This window comes from Scylla paramamosain, chromosome 4 (genome assembly GCF_035594125.1).
Source record: "Scylla paramamosain isolate STU-SP2022 chromosome 4, ASM3559412v1, whole genome shotgun sequence".
In the NCBI taxonomy this organism is placed as follows: domain Eukaryota; kingdom Metazoa; phylum Arthropoda; class Malacostraca; order Decapoda; family Portunidae; genus Scylla; species Scylla paramamosain.
In genome coordinates, this window is record NC_087154.1 from 13,091,652 (window position 1) to 13,117,669 (window position 26,018).

General features: G+C 41.6%; 3 protein-coding genes and 1 long non-coding RNA gene across 6 annotated transcripts; 2 read left to right on the forward strand and 2 right to left on the reverse strand.

Annotated features, from left to right (window-relative positions):
* Positions 1-1,024: 1,024 nt before the first annotated feature.
* On the reverse strand, positions 1,025-10,794 carry LOC135099752 (putative nuclease HARBI1). Its single transcript, XM_064002259.1, has 2 exons — positions 9,328-10,794; positions 1,025-1,995 (listed from the first exon to the last, which is right to left on the reverse strand). The coding sequence occupies exons 1-2, from the start codon at positions 9,775-9,777 to the stop codon at positions 1,180-1,182; spliced, it is 1,266 nt and encodes a 421-aa protein (XP_063858329.1). The 5' UTR covers positions 9,778-10,794; the 3' UTR covers positions 1,025-1,179.
* LOC135099751 (uncharacterized) lies at positions 1,997-9,321 on the forward strand. Of its 3 annotated transcripts, none has more exons than XR_010268337.1 (2): positions 1,997-2,241; positions 8,549-9,321. XR_010268337.1 is itself a non-coding variant. In XM_064002258.1 (2 exons), exon 1 carries the CDS (start codon positions 5,456-5,458, stop codon positions 7,661-7,663), a length of 2,208 nt encoding a protein of 735 aa, XP_063858328.1. In that variant the 5' UTR covers positions 5,308-5,455; the 3' UTR covers positions 7,664-7,670; positions 8,549-9,321. The 3 variants fall into 3 exon arrangements, 1 of the variants encoding a protein (XP_063858328.1); XR_010268338.1 differs by having other exon boundaries at positions 1,997-2,163; XM_064002258.1 differs by lacking the exon at positions 1,997-2,241 and adding an exon at positions 5,308-7,670.
* A 2,425-nt stretch (positions 10,795-13,219) lies between the features above and the next one.
* LOC135097369 (uncharacterized) lies at positions 13,220-16,179 on the reverse strand. Its single transcript, XR_010265624.1, has 3 exons — positions 15,467-16,179; positions 14,140-14,286; positions 13,220-14,002 (listed from the first exon to the last, which is right to left on the reverse strand). It is a non-coding gene; the product is annotated as an uncharacterized LOC135097369 (long non-coding RNA).
* A 6,503-nt stretch (positions 16,180-22,682) lies between these two features.
* Positions 22,683-25,778, forward strand: LOC135100118 (uncharacterized). Its single transcript, XM_064003081.1, has 3 exons — positions 22,683-23,026; positions 23,494-23,622; positions 25,724-25,778. The coding sequence occupies exons 1-3, from the start codon at positions 22,683-22,685 to the stop codon at positions 25,776-25,778; spliced, it is 528 nt and encodes a 175-aa protein (XP_063859151.1).
* The last annotated feature ends 240 nt before the right edge of the window (positions 25,779-26,018 follow it).

Consider the following 26,018-nt stretch of genomic DNA (forward strand, 5'->3'; position numbering starts at 1 on the left):
AGTGTCCATCTGTGCGGAAGTGGACTTTGTGCTCCACATCCCTCTGCCATCTTTTCTCAAACTAGTGTATGAAAGGGTCTATGGGGTTGATATCCCAACCAGAGCAAGCAAGATCATCAATTGTCATTTTATGTGTATATAACGCATCATCAGTAGTCTTAAGGTGTGTCCACACTATCGAGCATGCTCGACGGGCAAACAGTGATACCAGATCCCGTTCCAATACAATAGCAAGGAGGGTGAGTGGCAGGTACGAAGGTGACGTCAGAGGCGAGGAGACTGGGGGCAAACTAGCGGGCAAATGTCTGAGTTTGCAGGAAACCCCAGAAACTGTTTCGAGTGGTATGATGCGAAACACTAAATATGTCCTCGTAATTAAGTAGGAATCTATCTCGCATTCAAAGTGTTCTGTGCATATCAGCATGTCTGGCGGTCCTTCTACAAGTGTACCTGAAGGAGGAAACGTTCAGTGGTCCAGGGAAGATACAGCATGGATAATTGATATGTACCGTCAAAAACCTTGCTTGTGGAACATAAAGAGTGCTGATTATAAGGACAGAAATAAACGTGTAACAGCCCTTACAGCAATAACAAGAGAAATAGAAAAGAAGTATGCATCCGTTACCATTGCGGATATAAAAAAGAAACTAGATTGTTTGCGAAATCAGTACAGGCGTGAAATGCGACAGATAGAAAACTCTCGCAAGTCAGGAGCTGGGACGGACGACGTGTACAGCCCCAAGTTATGGTGCTTTGATGAGCTTTCTTTTCTCAATGATGGTGGCATAACGAGGACATCTCAGTCAAACATCGATCCTGACAGTAACAAAGCTGTGGAAGAACATAATGATCATGAGGTAAGTTCATAAACGATCTCTCTCTCTCTCTCTCTCTCTCTCTCTCTCTCTCTCTCTCTCCAACAGGCATTTCACCTGAGACATGCAGGATGTGGTGATTAATTGATAAGGATGGTGATGAAAGGAAAGGGAAATGAAACATTGTAGACACTTATAATTTCATTATGAGAAATAATAATAATTTGCTGTTTACACATAAAGAAAGCCAAGTCTTTTGTTTCACAAGTGCACATATGTACATGAATACAAAGTTCAATAAGTATTACATTCAGAGACAATACACAACATGAAATACACCTAGGTATATAGACATTTATCACAATTAACCCTCTTCACCTATGTACAAGTGTTGCCATGATACTGCCCCTTCACCATTAAAGTAATCCATAAACTGTTCACGCACACTCTTACCATCAGCCATGTCATTATAGATTACTCTCTGTGTTCCTGGTAACTCAGGAGTTTGTCGCCATGTTCCAGGAATAATTTGTCCTACTGACAGATCTTCAACATCTAAAGATCCTTCCGGCGTGTAGTGTCTCACATGGTCTCTTATGAGAAAGTTATGCAAAGAGGTGCATGCCAAAACAATATATTCAATCTTTGATGGAGGTAGATCAATTGGTGAGTGAAACACACGAAATCTATTGGCCAAAATACCAAATGCATTTTCCACGGTTCGCCTTGCCCTAGAGAGCCGGTATGAGAAAATGCGCTCTCTTGTATCCTGACTCCTATGTGAAAAAGGTTTCATAATGTGTCGCTGCAATGGAAATGCATCATCTGCCACAAAAACATATGGAAATGGCAGACTACTACTTCCAAGAATTGCATCTTCTGGCAAACCAACAGTATTATTTTGTATGAGACTACTGACAGAACACTTGTCCCACACACCACCATCTGATACTCTACCATTTGTGCCTATGTCCGCATATATAAATTCACAATTTGCATCACATATGGCAAGAAGTACAATGCTGTGGTTGCCTTTGTAGTTGTAAAAATATGAACCACTATCACGTGGAGCTCTTATCGACACATGCTTCCCGTCAATAGCTCCTAAACAGTTTGGGAAATTCCATCTTCTCTGAAATCCATGTGCCACAGTCATCCACTCCTCTGGCGTTGTAGGTGTCTGTCAATTTAAGTAAATATTATAGAGGCATGACGACCGAATTTTCATGAAAGACATACTACTATTCATTTACAAATTTATATTCAACACCCTATCGTTCTCTCTCTTTCGCATCCTCCCTCCCTTCTCGGATTTCGCCGCTAGAGGGCCTTGTAAACAAGCCACGGTGTACGTTCTCCTGATTTTCTTTGAGTTTTGCGAGGGATCCAGCAAGCCTGCGCCTACCATATCACACAGTCACCTGTAGTAAGACCCTGTCGTCGCATTTTTGGCAGTTGGGACTTCTAGTGTTTGGACTTTGGCTGTAGATTGGAGGTTGAATCACGTCGGGCGGGGGGGGGCGTTCCCTGCACGGGCAGCTCCTCGTCTGCGCATGCGCAGTGCTTCCAGAGTGACGTTGTCATGACGTCGTTCTGCGTCACTGCTTGTGTCCAGCGTTCCCCAAGCCCTGTTTAAGTGAGCAATGGAATACAACGGCCCTGTCACTCACTCTCTCCTCGAGGACGACCTCGACCTTAGTGATGAGGGTGAGTGGCCTTCAATGCCACAAAAGGATCAGCGGAGCTCGGCAGCAGCCACGAGTGAGGCTGGAGTTACCCTCCCCGACGACGAAGCTTCAAGTCTTGTCAACCAATCTTCATCGGCTAAACGTCTTCTCAACAGTTCGTCTGACAGCAACGATGCCTCATCTCTGCCTGCTCCCAAGGCGGCTAAGCAGGGAATAGCTTCTGTTCCCCGTGACGTCCCTTCTGCCACTTCGTCGGTCGCCTCTCCCTCCTCTGCGCCATGCATCTCGCCTCTGCCCTCACAGCCTGCGCCAGTTCCTCCAGCCTTTGCTCCACGGGATGATTACGTAAAGCTCCTCTTCCGAGGCTCTCCATCGGTGGAGACCAAGCTACGTTGGCTCTCTGAAGTCAACAAGGGCTTCAGTCTGGATCGGAGCCTTGCTGAAGTCAAGATGTCCGCTGTAACGTCTCGGTTCGTCTACATCTCCAGAAGTCGTACGGACATTATTGACAGTGTGACAAAAGGGGAATATCTGTCCTTGTTCCTTGATATGCAGGACTCGCCTCAAAGGTCTCGAAAATTCCCTACCTACCTACTGACTCGTTATCCTGTTTGTGTTGAGCCTTCCTTGGCCATGGCTTTGTCTGGGGTGTACAAAGCGAAGCGTTTCATTCAGGACGGTGAACCCATCAATCGCATCGTCATCACCTGGAGCCTTCCTGAACCCCGCCACCTTTTATTACTTTTGACTTTCTTCCCAGCCTCCCGCCATGCGAAGTACGCAGGATGAAGGATGAGCAGCCCTGGTGCTTTAGGTGCTGGGGACTCGGCCACATCTCGCGCTACTGTTCCCGTCCTGAGAAGTGCGCCTGGTGCTCTGGCCAGCATCACTCCCTCGCCTGCCCTCACCGGACCCAGTCTCCCTCTACTGGCCCCGCACCAGTCTCACAGGACTGAGTCAACGGTGCAGGGATCAGACACACCTACAGCAGATACCTCGAAGTGGAAATGCCCTCGCTGCCGTCAGCCAGGTGTCAACGTCTGGCATGGGTGTTTAAGGCGCCCCGCCACCTCCGCCGCGCCTTCCACCTCGGCTCCGCCTTCCGCCCCACAGTCTGCTCAGCGCGCGTCCGTTCCTCCCCAGGCCTCCTCCCCGCCGGTGACGGACGCTGGTTTGGTGGCTCCTGAGGTTGCTTCACTTAAGGCTGCTGTGGAATCGATGACGTCTCAATGCTCCTCGTATGCTGCTCGGTTCGAGGCCATTGAACGCAGAATGGAGGGATTCGCCAGCCAGCAAACTGAAATGAACACCAAGGTTTCTGCTATGATGGACGCGCTCCGAGCACTTACCGTCACCGTCACTACCCTCGCTGGCAGGGTCGACTCCCTCGCCACACACCTCGAGCGGGTTACTGCTCTGCCTCCAGCATCCTTGTCCTCCTGCAGTGCGCCGCAGAGAGTTGGCCACGCCTCCCATTCGTCTTCCTCTGGTCGCGCCAAGCTAAAGAGTAATAATAGATAGCCAGCCACAGCTTCACGTCCTCTCCTGGAATGCCTGCGGCCTCACTCATTGCCTTAAACAATCTGCCCTCAAGAGTTACGTGCAGCAGCATCATCCTGATATTATTTTAATTCAAGAGGCTTTTGTTGGCCATCCTGTGGAACAAAGGGGTGCGCCGCCGTCGCTTCGTGCCTACATTCCCTACGTTCATCATGCTCGGAACGGTCTCATCACCTACGTTCACTCTGCTGTGCGGCACAGGCTGCTCCGGTGCTCCACACATGATGACACGACCTTCCAACTGTTTGAGGTAGCAGCAGGCGCTGGTACGATTTGGCTGTGCAATGTCTATGTGGCTCCAGGCCGGATAGACACTGCTGTTCTCCCCACTCCATGTGTTCAAGGCACCATTTACATGGGTGACTTTAACGCCCGGCATCCTGCGCTGGGTGACATCTCTCCAACACCAAATCGCAACGGGACACGCCTAGAGGAATGGCTGCATCGTTACCGGCTAACACGATGGGATACTGGCGGTACCACGCACTCAAAAGGAGGCACTCTTGACTACATCTTGACTCAGGGCCTGGTGATATCCAATGTCACGTGCTCCTCTGTGCCCACACTGTTTTCTGACCATCTTGCCCTCGCCCTCCATTACTCTCTCCCAGCCGCTCCTCCCCACTTCCACCGTCGCATCTGCATTACCATTCCTCCTAAGTACTGCCCAACGTATGTCTCCTACATGTCATCCGCCGTTCCTACGTTTCCTATGACCTCTCCTGAAGACTTGTACTCCTCCATTGTCACCTCAACACACTCCTTTTATGACCACTATGTTCGCAAGCTGCACGTCAAGCGCCGTCTGCGAGCTCCAGCCTGGACACTGGATCACCGTATTACCATGGCAGAGAGAAAGGCGAGGGAGGATGGCCTTTCCTTCCAAACTCACCCCTCCCCGGAGAATCTGCGGAGGTATCAGTTGTCCAGGAACAAGCTCGTGGCCCTCCAGCAATGTGTCCTCACCGAGTCTTGGCGCCAGTTTACCAACAGCATCAACCACCGGACAAGTGTGAGCTCCATGTGGCATCTCATTAATACAGTTGTGAGGAGGAAGAAACCCAGCGCTCTTCATCATAGTCCAGCTCAGTGCGCTCAAGATCTTCTTAATGGCTGGTGTGAGCAGTCACGTGCACAAAACCTTCCCCACCACATTCGTGATGCTCTCGACTCTAATGACACTCTCCGCACCCTTCGTCTGATGGGTGCTTTGCTGCAACCAGACGAAGAGGATGACAGGCCCATCACTGAAAGTGAACTTAGTCGTGCCCTCTCTCAGAGCAAGGCATCAGCCCCAGGGGAAGACGGCATCACCTACTCTGTTCTCAGGCTCCTTCAGAAAGTTTCTGGCAATCCTCTTCTCCGGCTGTATAACGTCTGTTTTCGACAGAGATGTGTGCCGCGCGCTGGACCTCCAGTATCATCATACCGATTCCAAAGCCCGGCACGGACAAGTTCAGGCCTATATCACTTACATCCTGCTTTAGCAAGGTGATGGAGCGCGTCCTCCTCAATTGGCTGCTGTTTCGGCTTGAGAGCAAGTTATCTCCCAGACTCTACGGCTTCCTTCCCCAACGTAGTACGCACCATTGCCTCGTGGAGTTGTACGGTCGCCTCACCTCAACTAGTGTTGTCGCTTTCATAGACCTGAAGAGCGCTTTCGATGTTGCCAACAGGGAGGTCATTCTCGACCAGCTCGTGGACTTCGGAGTTACGGGCAACCTCCTGGGGTGGGTGCGGGAGTACTTGCGTAACAGAACCTCCCGTGTTTTGTTCAAGGGTGCGAGCAGTACAGTTCAGAAGTTCGAGCTTGGTACTCCTCAAGGTGGCGTTCTTAGCCCATTCCTTTTTAATATCTTGATGCACCGTATGCTTTCCTTACTTCCTGACGTCCCTGGCATCACAGTCACCTGTTATGCAGATGACATTTGCATCCACGCGCACACACCAGCAGTCCTACAGCATTTCCTCCACTCGTTCTCTATCTCGTCCTCTTTGTGTGGCCTCATCATTTCCCCAGAAAAAAGCCGTATTTTTACTCTTCGGAACCCGAGATCCCTCCCAGCCTTTACCGTGGGGCACAGTGTCATCCCTGTGTGCACACAGTATGTCTACCTTGGTGCGCCTGTGAGAATTCTCTCATCCACGCCCGCTCGTCAGCGAGTTCATCCTGTGGTTCGTGATCTCCTGACTCGGCTGCAGTTACGCCTGACTCCTCTTCAGTGGCTCCTTAATAACGCTACTGGTGTCTCCATCCCCGTGGCCAGGACGATTTACACGGCCTACATTCGATCAGTCGTTGACTATCTCTCCCCTGCGCTTGTGCAGCTGCCCAAATCTACACTGGAGCCTCTGGAAAAATTCCAGAACACAGTCATGAGACTCATCTTAGGCTGTCCCATGTCCACCAGGATAGTCAACATGCTGCATGAGCTTGACCTCTCGCCACTAATTGACAGGATCCATGCAAATGTCACCTATTTCACCGTCAAGTGCCTCCACTTCCCCCATCTCTCCTGTCACTATTCGCAAGTCATTAGGACCTTCCTTCAGCCTCATCCCCGCCTGCCTCGGCTGCAGCCCGGTGGCCGTGCTCTCATCAAAACTGTCTGCTCTCAGCTGCAACGTTTGGACATCAATGTTCCTGTGGCTGACATTTTCCCTCCACCTCCACCCTGGATGCTGCCACTCCCGATGGTCCACTTCACTCCCACCTACAAGGCTCACCCTCCCGTCCTGCAGAAACAACTAGCCCTGGACGCCATAGCATCGGTCTCGGCTACCATCGTCACGCCACACCACCTCTACACGGATGGGTCTGTGCAGGCGGACGGCACAGCAGGGTGTGCAGTTTACTCTCCTGACGCGGCACCTCCAGCAGAGGGCTGGGTTGGACGTCGGCTGCCGGCTCAGTCCAGCTCCACCTTTTGTGAGTTGCACGGCATCCTAGATGCTGTGAGTCTCCTCTGTGAAAGACGCCTCAACGGTGTCGTCATATGCGACTCCCAGGCAGCCCTTCATGCCCTTTCTTCGCCAAACCCAGTCTGTCGTCATCTGGTTAACAGGATCCTGACGGCCCTGGCCTTGGCTCATGACCGATTGTTGGTCATTAGGTTCCTTTGGATCCCCTCCCATGTCTCGCTAGCTTACAACGACACAGTGGATCGCCTGGCTAAAGCTGCTTGTGGCCTGCCTGCCTGCGACGCTGGCCCTGCCCCCTCCCTCCGGTGCCTCAGGACCAGGATCCGAGCAGCCTTCCTACTCTTTACGGCCGACAGGACTGCCGACCAGAGGGCGGCCAGTGTTACTATTCAGCACTATGATGCCTTTCGTCACCATCGCTTCAAGTATCGCCGCCGGGGGCTATGGGTGAGGAGGCATAATGTGGTGTCGGCGCGGCTGCGGCTCGGCTCCGCCCACTGTGGCAGGTGGCTGGCTTGGGAGACGAGCCTCACTACACCTCCTGTCCCCTGTGCCACTCTCCCAACTCGAATCACTTGCGCCACTACTGCCTGGACTGTCCTGCTGTGGGAGACCTGCTCCCGCGCGAACAGCCTCTCCTCGCCGTGTGCCAACACCTGCTGCAAGGCGACCATCTAGACCTCATGTTAGCCCAACACCCACAGTTTGGCGGCTGTTAGCAGTGTCTTTCATTTTACCACCCCTCAACTATTTATGTCACCTTTGACCTTTAGCATTCATAGTTTTTTCACTGTTGTACTATTTTTTTTTTTTATTTATTTATTTATTTATTTATTTTATTTTATTTTTTTTTATTTATTTATTTTTTTTTTTATTTATTTTTTTATATTTTTATTTATTTATTTATTTATTTATTTTATTTTATTTTTTTATTTTTTTATTTATTTTTTTATTAATTCTTATTTTATTCTATTATGTTTATTTATTTCCTGTTTTCTTTATTTATCTACCTATTTCTTTGTTTAATTTCCTTGTTTATTATATTTATTTCATTATATAATTTTCTTTCTAGATTGATTTTCCATATTATATTATTATTATTATTGTTATTGTTATTATTATTATTATTATTATTATTATTATTATTATTTATTATTTTATTATTTTTTTATTTATTTATTTTCTGTCGTTACTGTTCTAACTTCACTTGTTTTGGTTATTGTTATTGTTCTTGTTATTGTTAGTGTTATTATTGTTCTTATTGTTCTACTACTGTTCTTCTGTAAACTTATGTTTTTTGATCGTATGTATAGTCTGACGCCTGCCTTGTGCGCAATAAATTTATCAAACAACAACCCTCCCTTCTCCCTTCCCTTCCTCTCTTATCTCCCTCTAACCCCTCATCTCTCTACCCCTCCGTCTCAACCACCCCCTCTCTCTCTCTCTCTCTCTCTCTCTCTCTCTCTCTCTCTCTCTCTCTCTCTCTCGTGATCTTTTGTGTGTATTTCTAGCTACACATAATTATTACACATGTAATAAAGTTTTCTTTTATAATCATTATAGATTTTCAACGATCCACTGCTAGTGGGCGAAGCTGCAACCTCTACTGCACCAAGAAAACCAGCAATGTCCCAGTGTGCATCTTCTACGGATACAAATGTGACACCACGTGATACTTCTACGCCCTGTACTTCCAAGCGATCAGCCAAAAGGACACATGACGATGCAGATGACGTAATTAGGGAAGCCCTCCAGCAAATGAGGAAATTGTCGTCTACACAAGACACTGCCGATGAGTTCACTGATTTTGCAAAAGTAATTGAAAACGACTTGCGACAACTGACGGGTGAAACCCAAATTGTGGCACAAAAATTAATATATGACGTTATATTTCTTGCTAAACTTGGTAAACTTTCAACTTCCTCAATGGTTAAACAGTAATTCATAATCTAGATGGGTTTACACATAGTGCATTTTTTATTTTGAGTTTGGATTGTGTTCCAGCCCCCTAAAAATAAATGGACATTGTAAAGTGTGAACGAACACACACACACACACACACACACACACACGTATGTATACATATAATTATATGCGGGAGCAGACACACATGTATCCATATACATATATGCTAAAGTATATATGTAATTGATAGAAATAGCACTATTATTTCATATAAACACAGCTGGGCCTTTATTACACATAACATAAGCATACATAATGGACAATACACTATGTACTAAGCTCAATAAAGTTGTTTGCATTATTTGAGTTTTGTTTTTAACACTGAAGATAATCCCTTTACATGTTTTCTGGATAATTTAAGTTACAGAAGCGCTCACCTTCAAGTAATCATCTCTGAGAGCTGTGTATATTGCTTTGCATGTTTCCGGTATGATGAGAGACAAACTCTGCTTGGATATCCTGGTGGAGTATTGCAGTGCTGTGTATGAACATCCAGATGCTAAGAATCTGAGGGTTGCTTCCAGACGAGCCTCTGCACATATGCTCTGCCTCAAGTGGGTATCTTGTTTTGTTATGTATGGTTCCACTTTTCCTAGGAGTGTGTGGAAACTATTTACATCCATTCTCATATACTGGATAAAACCATCTTCAGGCTTGTCGTGGAGTTCGCGATATATAGTTGCATGACTTCCCAACTCTCCTCTTTTCCTCAACCAGTCCTTGCACCACACACGCCTATGAACTCTGGCTTGTTTTTTCTTTTTTATATACAATCCAAGAATTATCCCACACAAGGCTATTTTCTTCCTCTCGACTGTGTTCGGCATGGTGAGACAAGTGCCGCACCCGACTCCTTAGCAGGGTCAGAGTGAAACTGAACCATGAACCAGTATTTGACACCACTCATCAGTTTACAACTTTGCCCGCCAGTCTTTTCCCGGTGAAGGAGTAGATATTGTGGGCTCAGCTACATCTGGTAGTACTGTTTGTTGCCAGATCCCTGCCTGTGGTTTTCCCGCTTCTGACGTCATCAACCCTCATTCTCATTACTCATTGTGATCTGGTATCACTGTTTGCCAGTCGGGCATGCTCGATAGTTTGGACACACCTTTATAATCTATTATCAAATATTTGAAACAGTTTCGCATGGTATGGACATATCATCCTGCACTTTCACTTTTTACAGTTCACCATGATATGGACATATCATCCTGCACTTTCACTTTTCTAAGTAAACACTGCGAATTCCACGTTTCCTTTGGTGATGTAAAGACAGGAATGATTCACCCTGCCCTGAGTAATATTTCAGGGAGAAATGTTCACTATTATCTAATTTATTGGTCAAATTAAGACGGCCCTTCATCTCCAGTACGACTAAGCTGATGTCCGCTTCGGAAATCTTAATATGTTGTTTCTTAATTATTTGATAAAATATAGTGATTATGTCATGGGGAGAGTTTGTTGTTTCTTTTTTTATTAATGTTTACAGTTAATTTTTTAACATTTTTATTTTATTAAATTGGATGGTAATTTCATTACGTTTAGTATACTTATTTGTGTTTCCATTTTTCAACTTAAGTTTTCCTAAGATTTAAAGGTAGCTGCCACCAGCCATGGGTTTATGCCTAATATATTTACCTTTGTGTTTTATGGTAGCATTGTTCTTATTAAGTAGCCGGGGTTTTATAAGGAACTGGAAAATTCTATGACAAAAAAAAAAAAAATCTGATGTAAGTGATCTATATAAAAAACAAAGGCTTCATATTACTCTTTTCTAAATACACAATGGTTTCCTTAGTAGGTTTTTCTGTTACCTTGGAGTTGTGGGACCCCTAAACTATGTAATGTGCCAGTGCCCTATATCAGTTGAAAAAAATTTAAATGAATAATTTGTAACAAGTTAATTTGAGTGTGGCCAGGAGTTAATTTTAAACCTTAATTTTCGGTATTAAGCATCCTAAAGCTCAGTGATGATGTTACATCAAAATGTGTAATGGTTGTTCTAGAGAGGACTTACTAGAGAGAGCTCCACAAAATGTCCACCCTTCTGTTATTATCGGTGTTTATGGGATAGTTGTGAGTCAAATTAGCTTCCAAAAAGCTTAGAAACTTTTAAGCACCCAAAAACATTGCACTGGTTAAAGAAAAGTGTAATAAGTGTAAGCAGAATCCAATTGGCCTTTGTTCACAATGTGCAAACCAGGATGGTGGGTCTGCTAGACAACCTGGAGCTGCTGAACAAACTAGTGGAGTGGAGGAATGTGGAGTTTGCTGTAATGTAGTAGAAGAGGAAAGTAATGGTAAGCATTTTGAATATTGAGATGTCTGATTTTAGGGTTGCCATATATGGTCTGATTTTAGGGTTGCCATATATGAACTATCAAAATTCCGGACACCTTCACTAACAGCTGATTATGGTCCTGATATAATACTGGAAAACATGTAAATTAATTAAAAGAAACTCAACTTATTTACCTTTGCATATGGCAGATAATCTTGAATAATCTTGATAATCTTCAGCTTCACTTCCTGGTTTAACAAAATAATGTCATCTTCATTGATGAACCCTCTTCTTGCACTGCTCTCTTATGTTTCTCAGACCTCACATGTGACTGTAAGTCATTAATGCCTTTATGTGCCAGTGAGACAAATGTTCCTGGTTTACACACCAAACACTCGGCTTCCCACTCATCCCTGCCTTTTTTGAAGCACGGGAGTTTGTTCTGCATCTCTGCAGTGAATTTACACTTTCGTTTGGGCATCTTGACAAGAAAAAGTAATAGTTGTAATGACGAGGTCACAAGGCCGCAAACAGTAATCCAAACTGACCCCTATCAGAGCTAGTGAAAGACTGGGGCGCGAGCGCGACGTCAAGTGAGGCGGCGTTGGGAAGGCTGCGAGCACCGACTTCATACAGGACCCATACACGTCAGTCTTGACCGAAACCAAACCAAAGCAGCTGCCACTCGGTGAACCCCTCTCTCTCTCTCTCTCTCTCTCTCTCTCTCTCTCTCTCTCATCATTTCAACCCAAGGAAATTTAATAAATGTGATTTTTTAACAGTTAGTAATGATGGAAGGTGAAATTCCGGACATTTGAGGGATTTTCAAAAATCCCCCCAGACGCAATTTAGTTATCTGATTTCCCTATTACAAGAAAAGAAGAGGACCTCAAAAAGTTTCAGGATCTAGTTGTGAGATGCATGAATTTTGAAGAGCCAGTAGAAGTGAAGTCTCTTTTTAGACTCGGCAAAAAAAAGAAGCAAGTGCACAAAGTCCTCATGACATAAGCCCATCTCAGAGAGAGAGGAACAAAAGCTACTGAGAGATAAGTTAAAGGAGCGGAAGAACAAGGGAGAGAGAAACGTGGATATAAGGGGTAATAAAATAGTTTCTCTGGGAAACTAATTTCATCCGCTGTACTACATCTCCAGCCACTTGAAATTCAACTTCATGAAACACATATAGTCGACATAAATATAGGTTAAATAAATAGATTAGGATGTCGATCTTTATACTGATGCATAAAGTTTAGCAAATAAATTGGCAGAATTTGAAGAAAGCCTAAACATAATTGCTATAACAGAAGTAAGTATAACAGAAGTATATTTGAAGTAAGCCAAAACATAATTGCTATAACAGAGTCCTGGTGAGAAATTGAAACAAGTTGCTAAGTTTATGTAACTATATATATAAGTGTAGTGACATACTATGCCGTGTGCTGTAGCGGTTTCCGCGAAAGTTTGAACCTGACATACTATGAGCGGCAAACCGACCTCCAGTGCAGTTCAGTGTTGTTCGGACATCAGCGGAGGATGGATGTGGCAAATTTCTTTAAAATTGCAACTTTGTGCGCTGCTGAAAGCGAAGGTTTACTGGATGCTCCTGGACGTGCCCGGACCTGCTCCGTTCACCCCTATAACCGTGGCCGAGATCCTTTCCCTCGTTTCTACGCAAATATTAGAAACCACAACGATAAATTCTTCACCTACTACCGAATGACAATATCAACCTTTGATCACCTGCTCGAAGTGCTACGTCCTGCAATCACGAAGACAGAAACTTCTTTTGGAAAGCCAATATCTGCAGAGAAAAGGTTGACCATCATCCTCAGATAAGGATATTTATATGTAAACAAATTGTAAATATTTAGTTGATACTATAGCTTTTTGAGTAGGAGAATACATTATAGCCAGATTAATTTTACGTAGAAATTGGATAAAACAAAATAACATGGCTTTCAATACCGTTTATTTGAAGAAACAAGAAGTGTAACATCAGACATAAGAAAGAAAGGCTTTTATCCACTCGGTTCATTGAATTGATATGCTATCAAATAAAAACAACATAAAATTATTCTTTACATCATAAATTTCAAGAAACTGATAATTCAAAACTTGAAATTCCTTGACCTGCTTCACATAAAAAAAAGTTAGCTGAAATGGCTGCATTTTATACGCAAATGTAATACATCTTTTGTTGATAGCCAAAATTATTAGAACTGAATTTTTTACCATTTTTTATTCACTATGGATTGGGTGAGGGGATGCAAGGACTCGCCACAGAACCTGTCGGAGATTAACTTGCTGAATAAGAAGTATTAGTATTTGACCAAAATTGTTGTTGATCTCCTCCACGCCACTGAGGTTGGTAATAGTTTTGTGAGTAGAATTGTTGCGAGGTTGTCGGAGGAGAGGTTAAATACACATTTTGGAAAAAATTGGCTACGTATGTCCGAAATTCCCACTTTTTTGCTGTAGTTAGGTTTTTGTAATCTGGGAGTAGGGACATCAAGTACGACTTGTCTGCATCTTCTGGATCGTTCTTTGGCGACTGAAGTGTCTTTGTTGCCTGGTCCAGGCTGCTAATGAGGGATGCCTGAAAAGGGGTTATCTTTGATGGCTGGCTTGGTTTTTTGAAGACCCCCTTTCGGCGGCTTTCAGGAAGGTCGATGGACGAGGTTGACATTAATGAATCGTCTTCATCATCCAGAATCGCGGACTCATCAGGATCTGGATCAGCCCTGTTGTCATCTTCGTAGTTGCCACTTGTACTGTAAAGAAACAATTATGCAAAGTAATACCCGGCAATCTCTACTCATATAAAGAATTAGATATACAGGAGGCCCTCCTAGTTAGAAGCATCTTAAATAGTATGCTTCTCATCTAGACTCTAGACTCTAGAGTTTACCTTCTTTTTTCGGCGCTGGTACGAAGGAACGTCAGAGCTTCAAAATGGACGTATTTTTTTTCTTTGAGGCACAGTCTCCACTCTTTGTTTGAAGGGATTTGAACATTGAATCCCTCATGTTCTTCCATTTGAGCTTAATATCGTTCACTGTAAGGAATCAAAATTCAGTTTGAGTATAAAACACGAATACGATGTTTTCATAAAAAGTGTAAATTTACATTCAAAGAGTACACTTATATACGCCCACAAGCCCCAATGAAAATGTTACAGCAGGTTGATTAGGTTAGGTTCAAAGTTTGGGTGAGTAACTCTTCTGTAATTTTTCCCAAAAATATTTTCACGTATTATAATACCTGTTGGCTGAGGGAGAAATTTTTATACCCTCTTCTGTTCTTCCGCAGATACCTGACTACGAGGAATTCCTTCACGGCTCTTCAATTTGAATTCCATAATGGAAGAAGTACCATTGCTAAGATAGTTTTTGATACATGTGAAGCAATCTGGATTCTTTTGAAAGATATTGAAATGCCCGAAGTAACTACTGAAGAATGGTATAACATTGCTGAGGCTTTTGAAAAGAAAACTAATTTCCCCAATTGTTTGGGAGCCATTGATGGTAAACACATTCGTTGTATGAAGCCTCGCAGTTCTGGTTCAAAATTCTTCAACTACAAAAAATTTTTTTCAGTGGTTCTAATGGCTGTTGCTGACGCTAACCTTCGATTTGTCTCTATCGACGTGGGGTCGTACGGCCAAGAAGGTGATTCTACTGTTTTTCGAAACAGTGCTTTCGGATCAAAGTTATACTCGGAACAACTCAATATCCCACAACCTAAGCTCTTACCTGGCACTAATGATGACCCCCAACCATTTGTTTTTATTGGAGATGAAGCCTTCAAAGTGCATACCAACCTTTTGCGACCCTTCCCTCAGCGGGAACTTGATTATCGTAAACGAGTTTATAATTACAGACATTCAAGGGCTAGACGTTCAGTGGAGCACGCATTTGGTTTATTGGCGAATAAGTGGCAGATTTTTCACAAACCGATCATGGTTGCACCTGATTTTATAGATTCTATTGTCAAAGCATGTTGTATATTACACAATTTCGTCAGACGAAAGGATGGAGTCAATTATTATGACGAAGCTGCGGAGTCCCCATTCTGTGATGTCACTAACACCGGGCCGGCTCCTCGTGTTTCAGGAATTCAAGTTCGGGATTATTTTGCTGACTACTTTGTTGGAGTGGGTGTTGTTCCATTTCAAGACAAATACCAGTATTGAAATAATTGTACCTCTGAAAATGTAAATAAATGCTGATACTTACTTTTCTTAGTTTGTTCTTCCTTGCTGAGGGATCCCCATTCTTCGTAGACGCCATTAGCTACAGTTATCCAGGCTTTATCTTTTGCCATTCTATCTTTATACTGATCACAACCCTTGTCCCAGATAGCAGGCTGTTGCTCTACCATAGAAATAATCACTTCCGCAGACATATTCAAAAAGTTCACAATTGATATCTGTATATTATTTCTGAAAAACAAACAGGAGTGTGAGCGAGAAACAAAGTGCACCTGATGAATGCTTCAAAGCTACTGCAGATCAAAGTCATCATAGGCAGGGTTGCCAACTTTGGAATTATAATATTACTTAATGATAGTATTATCTTGTTAGTTTAAAGTCACTTCTACCCATATTGGTGAGATTTGTATTAATAGTGAGGCAATGAAAATATAAGGAAATAATAGAAGTGATACATTGAGATTTTCAACATACTTACATTAGTAGAAATATATATATACCAGAGAAGATTAGTGTTTTCCCGCCGCCGCGCGCGGCATAGTATGTCAGTAGCCATAGTTTAACATGTGTTGACTCTGAAAACCGCGACCGGCTTTTCCCGCCAACATTTGCAGCAGAAAAAAATCAGACAGCGGCAACCGCGACCGCGCGCGGCGTCGGTTTCTCTAGTATGTCAGGTCCCATAGGATAACATCTGCTGGCGGTTTTTTTTTTCACCGCTGCCGCGCGCGGCAACGGTTTTCCGCGTCTAGTATGTCACTACACTAAAGCTGGTCGAGTTTTTACTTAGAAATAGTGGGGTTGTCCTGTATGTACATAAAAAAATAAATAAATAAAAAAAAAAAATATATATATATATATATATATATATATATATATATATATATATATATATATATATATATATATATATATATATATATATATATATATATATATATATATATATATATATATATATATATATATATATAATAACTTCCATTTATGTGAAAAACGATCCTTGAAAGAAGAGTTTTAATGATCATATTTGGTGCTATATTGACCTAAATGAAAACAAGATACTTGTGGGATGTATATATAGGAGCACGAGCAGTAGAAAAGCGAATTATAGTTATTGAAGCTACTGAAACTTGGCAAAAGGATTCAACACTAGTTATATCCTTATGATGGAGGATTTTAATTTACCAGGAATAAACTGGCTTAATGATACTGTTAGGGACAGTGAGGAAACTATACCTTATAAATTTGTGGAGTGTCTTAGAGACTTTTCTTAGCCAACATATACTCATCACTATAAAATTTAGAAACGACCAGTCTTCTACCCTTGATTTGATTATTACTTCAGAGGATAATGTGAATGATTTGAAAGTGGAAAGTCCATTAGGAAAAATGACTATGGTTTGAATTTTGAATATGCCTGCTACACTGAGAAGAAAATGGATACTAATGATGAATATACTGTGTTTCCAGACTACATTTTTTTTTATTATAAGGGAGATTTTGAAAAAAAAAGAAAGAAAACTGGTAAGGGAGATGGAGTGGAACCAAGGACTTGATGGAAAGACAGTAGAAGAGATGTGGGAGATATACAAACAGAAAATGTATAAATTCTATAATGAATGTATACTAGATGAAAAGCTAGAAAAAGTAGATACAGCAAGCCACCGTGGATGAATGCTAAATCATCAAGAGCTAAGAAAAAGAAATACTTTGCATAGAAAAGGTTTCTTGAAAAATTCCCAGAGGTATAAGTTACATAAAAGAATGAGACAAGGCAAAAAAAAAAAAAAAAAAAAAATACCGATACGCAGAAAGAGAGTATGAAAGAAGAATCGTTAAGGAAGCAGCTAAAATCCCGAAACCATTTGCAAAAAGCAAACTAAAAGTAAAGTCTGGAATTGGAAATTTGAAGACGCCTGATAGTACAGTAACAAAATCTGATAAAGTCGCAAACTTACTTAACACATTTTTTCTGGTTAGATAGAATGAAATTAAGTTATCTCTCTGTCTTTAACTCGAAGATTAACACTAAATTAACACACTTAGAAGTTGACCCAATGAAAGTCAAAACAATCCTCGAGAAACTTGATCCAAATAAAGCAAATGGTCCAGATAGAACCAGTACCTGCATTTTGAAAAACACTGTTGATGTGAACAAAATGCCTCCGAGAATTATTTCTTGTAAAACTCTTGAAGAAGGTAAAATACCACAAGACTGGAAGATGACAAATAGTGTAAAACAATATTTAAGAAAGGATCCAAATCAGATCCGGGCAACTATAAGTTAGTAAGTCTCACTAGCCAAGTATGTAGGGTCATGGAAAAGATTTTGAGAGAAGCTTTAGTGGAGCACCTGAAAATGAACAAACTCATGAATGAAGGTCAATATGGGTTAAGGAATGAACGTTCGTGCTTCACGAATTTACTGGAGGTTTTAGAAGATTGGACACAAATGTTGAATTTGGGTGATGGTGTTGATGTGCTGTACTCGTATTTAGATCTCAAAAACACATCTGATACAGTATCACACAAGAGGCTGTTACTTAAACTTGAGAAATATGGAGCTAGGGGTCAGATTCTGAATTGGATAGGGGCATTCCTACATAATCGTAAACAAAGAGTTTGCTTTAGAAAAACTTGTCCGAATTGCTAGATGTAAGGAGTGGTGTAGCGCAGGGCTCAATCTCAGGACCTATTTTTTCTCATATTTGTTAATGACATACCTGACAACGCAAATAACAAAAGTAAACTTTTTGCGGATGATGCAAAAATATATTGCCGAGTCAAAGAAAATAAGGACAGAGTAAGCCTGCAAAATGATATTAACCATCTCTATTCTACATGGTCAGAAAACTGATTAATGAACTTAACCAACTGCAAATGTAAGAGAATGCACCTAGGAATTGGGAATAGAAAGTTTACGTACACAATGGTATCCTCAGAAAATCCTGAAAACAGATTAATCTTGGAAGAAACCAATGCTGAGAAAGATTTTGGAGTTCTAATAAATAAACTAAAAGGCGGTGAAGAAGTACGGTCTGTTGTGAACAAGACAAATTTCACTCTCGAGCTATTTAAAAGGTCTTTTGAAGAACTTGACAAAGATATCTCTTTATTGTTTTATAAATCGTTAGTCAGAAGCAAAATTATGTTCAGGCATGGTCTCCCTATTTCAAAAAAGATCAATAGCGTTTGGAAGGAGTACAGAGACGTGCAACCAAATTAGTACCTTCACTGAGAGAGACAAGTTATCCTGAAAGACTTTAGCCCTTAGGACTAACAATACTTCTCCAGAGAACACTGAAGGGAGATATAATTGAGAGGTACAAGTCTCATGGAATAAAAGATATTGATCATAGAAAGCTGATGCTGGGCAGTATCTTTTATTCCATGTAGCAACCTATACGTCTTAATTATATCTCCCCTCGGTCTTCTCTGGTGAAGTGTTGTTGGTCCTAAGGCCTCAAGTCTTTCAGGATTATTTCTCTCTTAGTGCAGGTACTAGTTTCTCTGCACATCTCTGCACTCTTTTTCTTTCAAGATCTAACTACCCTCGTGACTTCTGGCATCTAGCCAAAAACTTCTACAATAACTTTGCTTCTTCTTCCTTCCCTCCTTTATTTCAACCAGATGGCACCACTGCTATCACATCTATCTCTAAAACTGAATTCTTCGCTCAAACCTTTGCTAAAAACTCTACCTTGGACGATTCAGGGCTTGTGCCTTCCTCTCCTCCACCCTCTGACTACTTCATGCTACCTATTAAAATTCTTTGCAATGATGTTTTCCATGCCCTCGCTGTCCTAAACCCTCGAAAGGCTTATGGATCTGATGGGGTCCCTCCTATTGTTCTCCGAATCTGCTCCTCCGTGCTTGCACCTTGCCTAGTCAAACTCTTTAAACTCTGTCTGTCATCATATACCTTTCCTTCTTGTTGAAAGTTTGCCTACATTCAGCCTGTTCCTAAAAAGGGTGACCGTTCTAATCCCTCAAACTACCGTCCTATTGCTTTAATTTTCTTCCTATCTAAAGTTTTTTTAATCTATACTCAACCGGAAGATTCTTAAACATCTATCACTTCACAGCCTTCTATCTAATCGCCAGTATGGGTTCCATCAAGGCCGCTCTACTGGTGATCTGGCTTTCCTTACTGAGTCTTGGTCATCCTCTTTTAGAGATTTTGGTGAAACTTTTGCTGTTGCCTTGGACATATCAAAAGCTTTTGACAGTCTGGCACAAAGCTTTGATTTCCAAACTATCCTCCTACGGCTTCTATCCTTTTCTCTTTCTTACCGTTCTATTGCTGCTGTGGCAGACAGTCACAGTTCTTCTAAATCTATTAACAGTGGTGTTCCTCAGGGTTCTGTCCTGTCACCAACTCTTCCTATTATTCAGCAATGATTTTCTAAACCAAACTTCTTGTCCCATCCACTCCTACGCTGATGATACCATCCTGGACTTTTCCACGTCTTTTCATAGATGTCCAACCCTTCGAGAAGTAAACAACTTAAGTAGGGAAGCCACAGAACGCCTGACTTCTGATCTCTCTAAAATTTCTAACTAGGGCAGAGCAAACTTTACATTGTTCAATGCCTCAAAAACTCAATTCCTCCATCTATCAACTAGACACAACCTTCCAGACAACTATCCTGTCTTCTTCAGCGACACTCAACTGTCCCCCTCTTCTACACTGAACATCCTTGGTCTATCCATCCTTGGTCTATCCCTTTCTTATAATCTAAACTGGAAACTTCACATCTCATTTCTAGCTAAAACAGCTTCTATGAAGTTAGGTGTTCTGAGATGTCTCTGCCAGTTTTTTTTAACCCTCTAGCTAACTCTGTACAAGGGCCTTATCTGTCTATGTATGGAGTATGCTTCACATGCCTGGGGAGTTCCACTCATAACGCTCTTTTAGACAGGGTGGAATCAAAAGCTTTTCGTCTCATCGACTCCTCTCCTCTAACTGACTGTCTTCAGCCTCTTTCTCACTGCTGCAATGTTGCATCTCTAGCTATCTTCTACCGCTATTTTCATGCTAATTGCTCTTCTGATCTTGCTAGCTGCATGCCTCCCCTCCTCCTGCGGCCTTGTTGCACAAGACTTTAATTTTTCTCTCACCCCTATTCTGTCCACCTCTCTAATGCAAGAGTTAACCAGTATTCTCAATAATTCATCCCTTTCTCTGGCAAACTCTGAAACTCCCTGCCTACTTCTGTATTTCCACATTCCTATGACTTGAATTCCTTCAAGAGGGAGGTTTCGAGACACCTATCCTTCAATTTTTGACTACCGCTTTGGACCCTAATCAGGGTCCGGGATCTCAGTGGGCTTTTTTTTTATTTTTTTTATTAGATTTTTAGTTACCCTTGGCCGGTGACCCTCCTGCGGAAAAAAAAAAAAACCTTCCAAACTTGATTCATCTTTCTTGAGGTAGGGAGACCATGCCTGAACACGATTATGCTTCTGACTAATGATTTATAAAACAATAAAAAGGTACCTTTGTCAAGTTCTTCAAAGGGCCTCTTGATGAGCCCGAGTGTGGAATTTGCTTTGTCCACAATAGATTGTACTTGTTTAGTAAATTTTTGTTTATTATCTACCAACTTAAGTTGAAAAAAAAAATAGAAATAAACGTCATGAGGAGTAAGTTATTTATTTATTTTATTTATTTATTTATTTTTGCCAGTAGTGAATGTATGGAATAGTTTACCCGAACATGTGGCCACATCCTCTGTGGCTAGTCTCAAACAAAAACTAAACATTGGAAAAACGAAGATGTGGACATGGAGGAGCTAATTGGCTCATATTAAATCCGATTACACTTGGTAATATGGTAATAAAAGAGGTATCACTGATGTAATGACTGATACATAATCGAAAGAGAATTTCACTTATCTATCCTGAGTTTAGGTTTACATCCTGAAGTTATTTCCCTAAAAACTGATATCTGGTTAGGAAAAAAACATGGTCTTCTCTCTGTCACAATGATACTCGGCTAGCCACCTAGTTAAATAATTATTTTATCTCTGACTCAAATAGTTATTTTCACATGAACAAAGTTTATAAACAATGCAAGATTCTCGGGACAATGTGACGTACATACCTCTCACAATAATAGTCTGTTAGCCACTGTCATCTTCGACCTGGGGTTGGCTTTATATAGACCACCTCACGTCACCTCACATCTGCTGAGAATCACCCTAACCTAACACCCACCACCATCTACTCCTACATGTTAAGACTAACATTGCACTCCTCTACATATCTCCTTGGAGATCTTATTCAGGCAGGTACTTCTTTTTGCTGAGTCTCTGGCACTTTAATTTCTTGGGATTCCATCACCCACTAATCCCTCCCCCAATATGGTTTTATTTTTTCAGCATGGCACTGCATAGTCTGTCCATTAAGCAAATTTGTAAGGACAAGCGCTGCCGTCCCTCAACACTTCTACTACACGGTATGGACTGATTCATTTTATGTTGAGTTTTTTACATGTACCCGGCAAGGAAATTTCATTTCTTACCCACAGTAGAGTGTTCACTTCCACACTTTCATTCTTTCCACCCCGGTTTGCAATTTGCCTATAACGGCTTTACATTTTCTCTTGTGTCTCCCTTATCACTTGGTCGGCTTCTGGCTTTTTTCGTCAGACTGATTGACATTGTTGCCTACAGAGGGAGGGATGTAACATTCCCTTTGTCATTTAGTTATTATTATTATTACTATTAATTGATTCATTCATTCACTTTATTTATTTATTTATTTATTTAATGAGAAGGGGTGGACTTTGCACGTGCAAATTTAAGGGCTTCCTTTTTAAGGCACTTTGGAATTACCAGATTGAAATTTACACTGCTATCCCTTGGTTTTGTTACATAATACAATAAATCATCATATATGGTAAATTGGGAGAGGGTTGTCCGGGACTAGCATTTATTTGGAATCTGACCTCCCTCCAAGTATTCACTCTCCATTATCCTCCCCCCTCTGTAATTGTCTAAGTTAGAAGTTCTTAACCTGGGGGGCGCGCCCCCCTAGGAGGGCGTGAGTGATTTCCAGGGGGGGCCCAAGCCTCAGGTGAAAAGTATACATTTTTCCAGTTATGTGCTATTTTCTTGACAAGAGCGTGGGGCAGTACTATAAAGATAAGTTTATGAAATAAAGCAGATGTATTGTCGTTACTAACTCTTGTTTTCAAATGCTGTCAACCTTAAACTACAAGGGAAAACATCATCATGCGTCATGACACCATTCGAGCCTTTATGATCTCTGGAAATGTACAATTCAGCAGCGAAGTAGAGCCAGTTTTAGGAACTTGGATTGTGCTGTCGCTCACCGTAATCTTGACTGAGTTAAAGAAACAAATAATCACTCATCTAAGTGACCTGAAAGCAGAATTCATCAGATACTTCCTAGATATAGATGAGAAGCGTGAGGCCTGGAAGTTCATCAGGAACCCATTTCAATATGAGGTAGCTGATGTTGCTGATGAAGTCCAGGAGGAGTTCCTCAAGTTGAAGTTCAACTCCACAGGTACAGAAGACTTCAAAGATATGGATTTGGAGACGTTCTGGGTCAAGTACCCTCCTGGTTACTGGTGGTATTCTGTAATCTCATTTTATAGGTGTACTTTTAGAGCTCCCAGTATTTTACTCTTAAGAACATGTATATGGAGTATTTGACTTGAAAATATAACTCTTTTCGAAACTTTCCATCAAAGAGAATAAGATGAATGATTTTTTTTTCTATTTTTCCTGAATTAAATAAGAAAAGGTGTAAATGTTTTTCTTGGAAAATTAGTAAAAAAATATTCAAATTAAAAAAATGCCTTTTTGCTTTGATAAATTTCTTAAAAAATGGTTGAATAACATGGGAGTTATTAAGTATTAAAATTCCCTACATAAATTACAAATCTGGGGAATTTTTTCTGCAAAAAAACATTTTGAGAAAACGGATGTTGAATGATAACATTTCCTTTTTTGTCATTACTCAATAAGTATAATTCCTACATGCATCAAACTTTGGTCACTTATTTTATGCCTTTAGGACATTTGGTCCTGAAAGAATCATTGTTGTATCTCAATATCCAAGGAAATTACAAGCATATTTGTTTTTGGCCTTTATCAGTAGGAATTACCTCACCACTGGGGGTCTTCGGAACATTAGCTTTGACAGGTGGGGGTGTTTATTAACCAGTGGTGGGCCCCTTCCCCACCCTCCACTAATGTTCCTCACCAGAAAGAGTGAGTGTTTCACTCATTCTTAGTACCCTCCACTTTTATAGTCTTATCTGCAGCAATCCTACATCGCTTTGGCCTTGATGGAGTCTCAGCTTTCCTCTTCCTATCCTTATCTTGCAATTCTTGATGCTTCTTTTGAATTTCAGTCAGGGGCCCAAATCCAAGTTCTTTTGAACTTAGCATTTTTATAATAAGCTGTTCTATAAAGTGGTTTCAAGGATAAGGCTGATGATAGCAGAGAGTACCCAGCATAACCTAAACCTTCCAACATTGACAAGGCAACCAAACCAAGGTTGCATTGTTTTCTATAATGTCTGGTTGTTCACCTGTCTTGGGGCCTGATGAAAACTGTACAAATCCACATGGCCTGCATGTCACTTCTATATTGACATCTGCTGATTTCTCAGTAATTTTCATGTCCAGTTTACCCATACACATATTGCAGCAGGAAGATATTGCATCAAATAACTCAAGTAACACATCTTTGGCCATCATCTTGAATTTAACTAAGTACTCCACCCACATGAGTGTTGCTTGCATCAGTGGTGACTATTTTTTTGGAGAAAAATCTGCTCTTACCAGCACAGGGGCCTCTACTAATTTAGTTTTGAGGATTTCAAAAGATTGTTGGCACTCTTGGATCCATCTAAATTCCACATTTGATTTGGTCAAGCTAGTGAGTGGGCAGCAATTTGGCAAAATTTTTAATATGTTTATGATAAAATCCGCACATTCCAATGAAACACCTTGCTTTTTTTTTTTTTTTTACTTTAGTGGGAAGTTTTATCTTCACTACTGCCTCTACATTTGTGGGGTCTGGATGGATGACATCCATTTTCTGAAACAATGTGTCTTTAAGAATTTTGCTTCACTCTCAGTTAATGTTTGGAATAGTATATCTAATCTGGTGGTTAGGGTATTAAAATCATGGGCCCACATGGGCCCATCCAAGTAATTTCTGATCCAGCCTTCTCTTACTAGCGGGGCTAATATTTGAGCAATTTGTTTGAAAAAAAAAAAAAAATGATGGGAACAAGGAAGTTCAAACAGAAGTTTCCTAAATTTATACAAGGCAGTGCCATCACTGAAGGTGGCGACGTCACAGCTGTCCTCTTGTAAGGTTACCTGGAAATAAGCTTCTTTCAAATCTAGAGTGGCATAATATATGTGACCTGCCACTGTTTCCACTAACTCTTCCAACTGTGGTAGAGGGTAAATCTCTGCTGCTAAATGTTGATTTACAGCCCTGTAATCTAGGCACATCCTTTTCGTTCCATCAGGTTTATTTACTAAAACTATGGGACTAAGCCACACTGCTGTTGATGGGTCTACAATCTTTTTCTCTTCCATTTCTTTCAGCATCTCCGCAATGATCTCTTTCGCAGCAGCTAGATATCTATACCTGGGTGCTTTTACTGGTGTTGGGTTGGAAATGTTAATTTTTGCAGGTGATAGGTTAAAGGTTCCAGTATCATTTGAATCAAGAATGAACAATATATTATATTTCAGAACTAGTGAGCTCAAATTCTCTTTTTGGGTTTTGGTTAGGTGTTTCCAGTCGATGGATTGTTAGTAACTGTCTCAGTCTTTCCTCTCTACTGCTCTTAGTTTCTGCTTGGTCCATGTGTGGCACTAATTCATTTTGTATAGGAGTAGTTTAGAATACCTTCACCTTGTCTACCACTTCTACTTCATAAGACCCTAAAAATATTCCTTGGAAAATTTTGGTATGGCCTTTATTTGGATTTTCACTGGGGAGATAAATTTGTTGCTGCTCATTTACTGTGATACAAAACGGGAATGATATTGTATATTGTATTATGGATGGATAATTAAAGTAGTTCCTGGATTTTCCTTAATATTGATTGGAATGAATTTTGTTTGGTAAGGGGGCAGATTCACCTTTTGGTCAACCCTGAGCAGATTAATGGTCCTATGAAATGATAGTGACTCTCTTTACTCGTCCTCTTTTCTGGGCAAAACTGATAAGACAGAGCTCATTTTTCCATATAAGAGCTTGTTCTTTATGGTCCCAGGTCAGTTTCTCTTCCTAGAACATCACAACTCAACAACGACTCTGAACTCAGATAGCTATTCGGAACTACGGGAATCCACCTTTTGCATACTCTTCTCTACCTACTCCTATGTTCAACTACACTGAACCCAGTATTCTTAAGGGTGTTCCTGTTACTCGTTTCAGGAAGGGCGTGGCATGTCTTTTATTAATTTCACAATGTAGTTTCCATGTTGCCGACTGCTGAATTAAGGTATAGCCACTACTGGTGTCTACTAAGGCCTGCACTAGCCGTTGGTTTACAATGATGAATATGG

Bases quoted from the DNA above. Each gene is read 5' to 3' on its own strand.
- LOC135099752 (XM_064002259.1), bottom strand. From the start codon at position 9,777: ATGCCGAACACAGTCGAGAGGAAGAAAATAGCCTTGTGTGGGATAATT. The intron at 1,996-9,327 runs GTGAGCGCTTCT...TTAAATTGACAG, and splicing joins TCAGAGATGATTACTTGAAG to ACACCTACAACGCCAGAGGA.
- LOC135100118 (XM_064003081.1), top strand. From the start codon at position 22,683: ATGCGTCATGACACCATTCGAGCCTTTATGATCTCTGGAAATGTACAA. The intron at 23,027-23,493 runs GTACCCTCCTGG...TTATGCCTTTAG, and splicing joins TTGGAGACGTTCTGGGTCAA to GACATTTGGTCCTGAAAGAA. The intron at 23,623-25,723 runs GTGGGGGTGTTT...TTATGGTCCCAG, and splicing joins CGGAACATTAGCTTTGACAG to GTCAGTTTCTCTTCCTAGAA.
- LOC135099751 (XM_064002258.1), top strand. From the start codon at position 5,456: ATGTGTGCCGCGCGCTGGACCTCCAGTATCATCATACCGATTCCAAAG.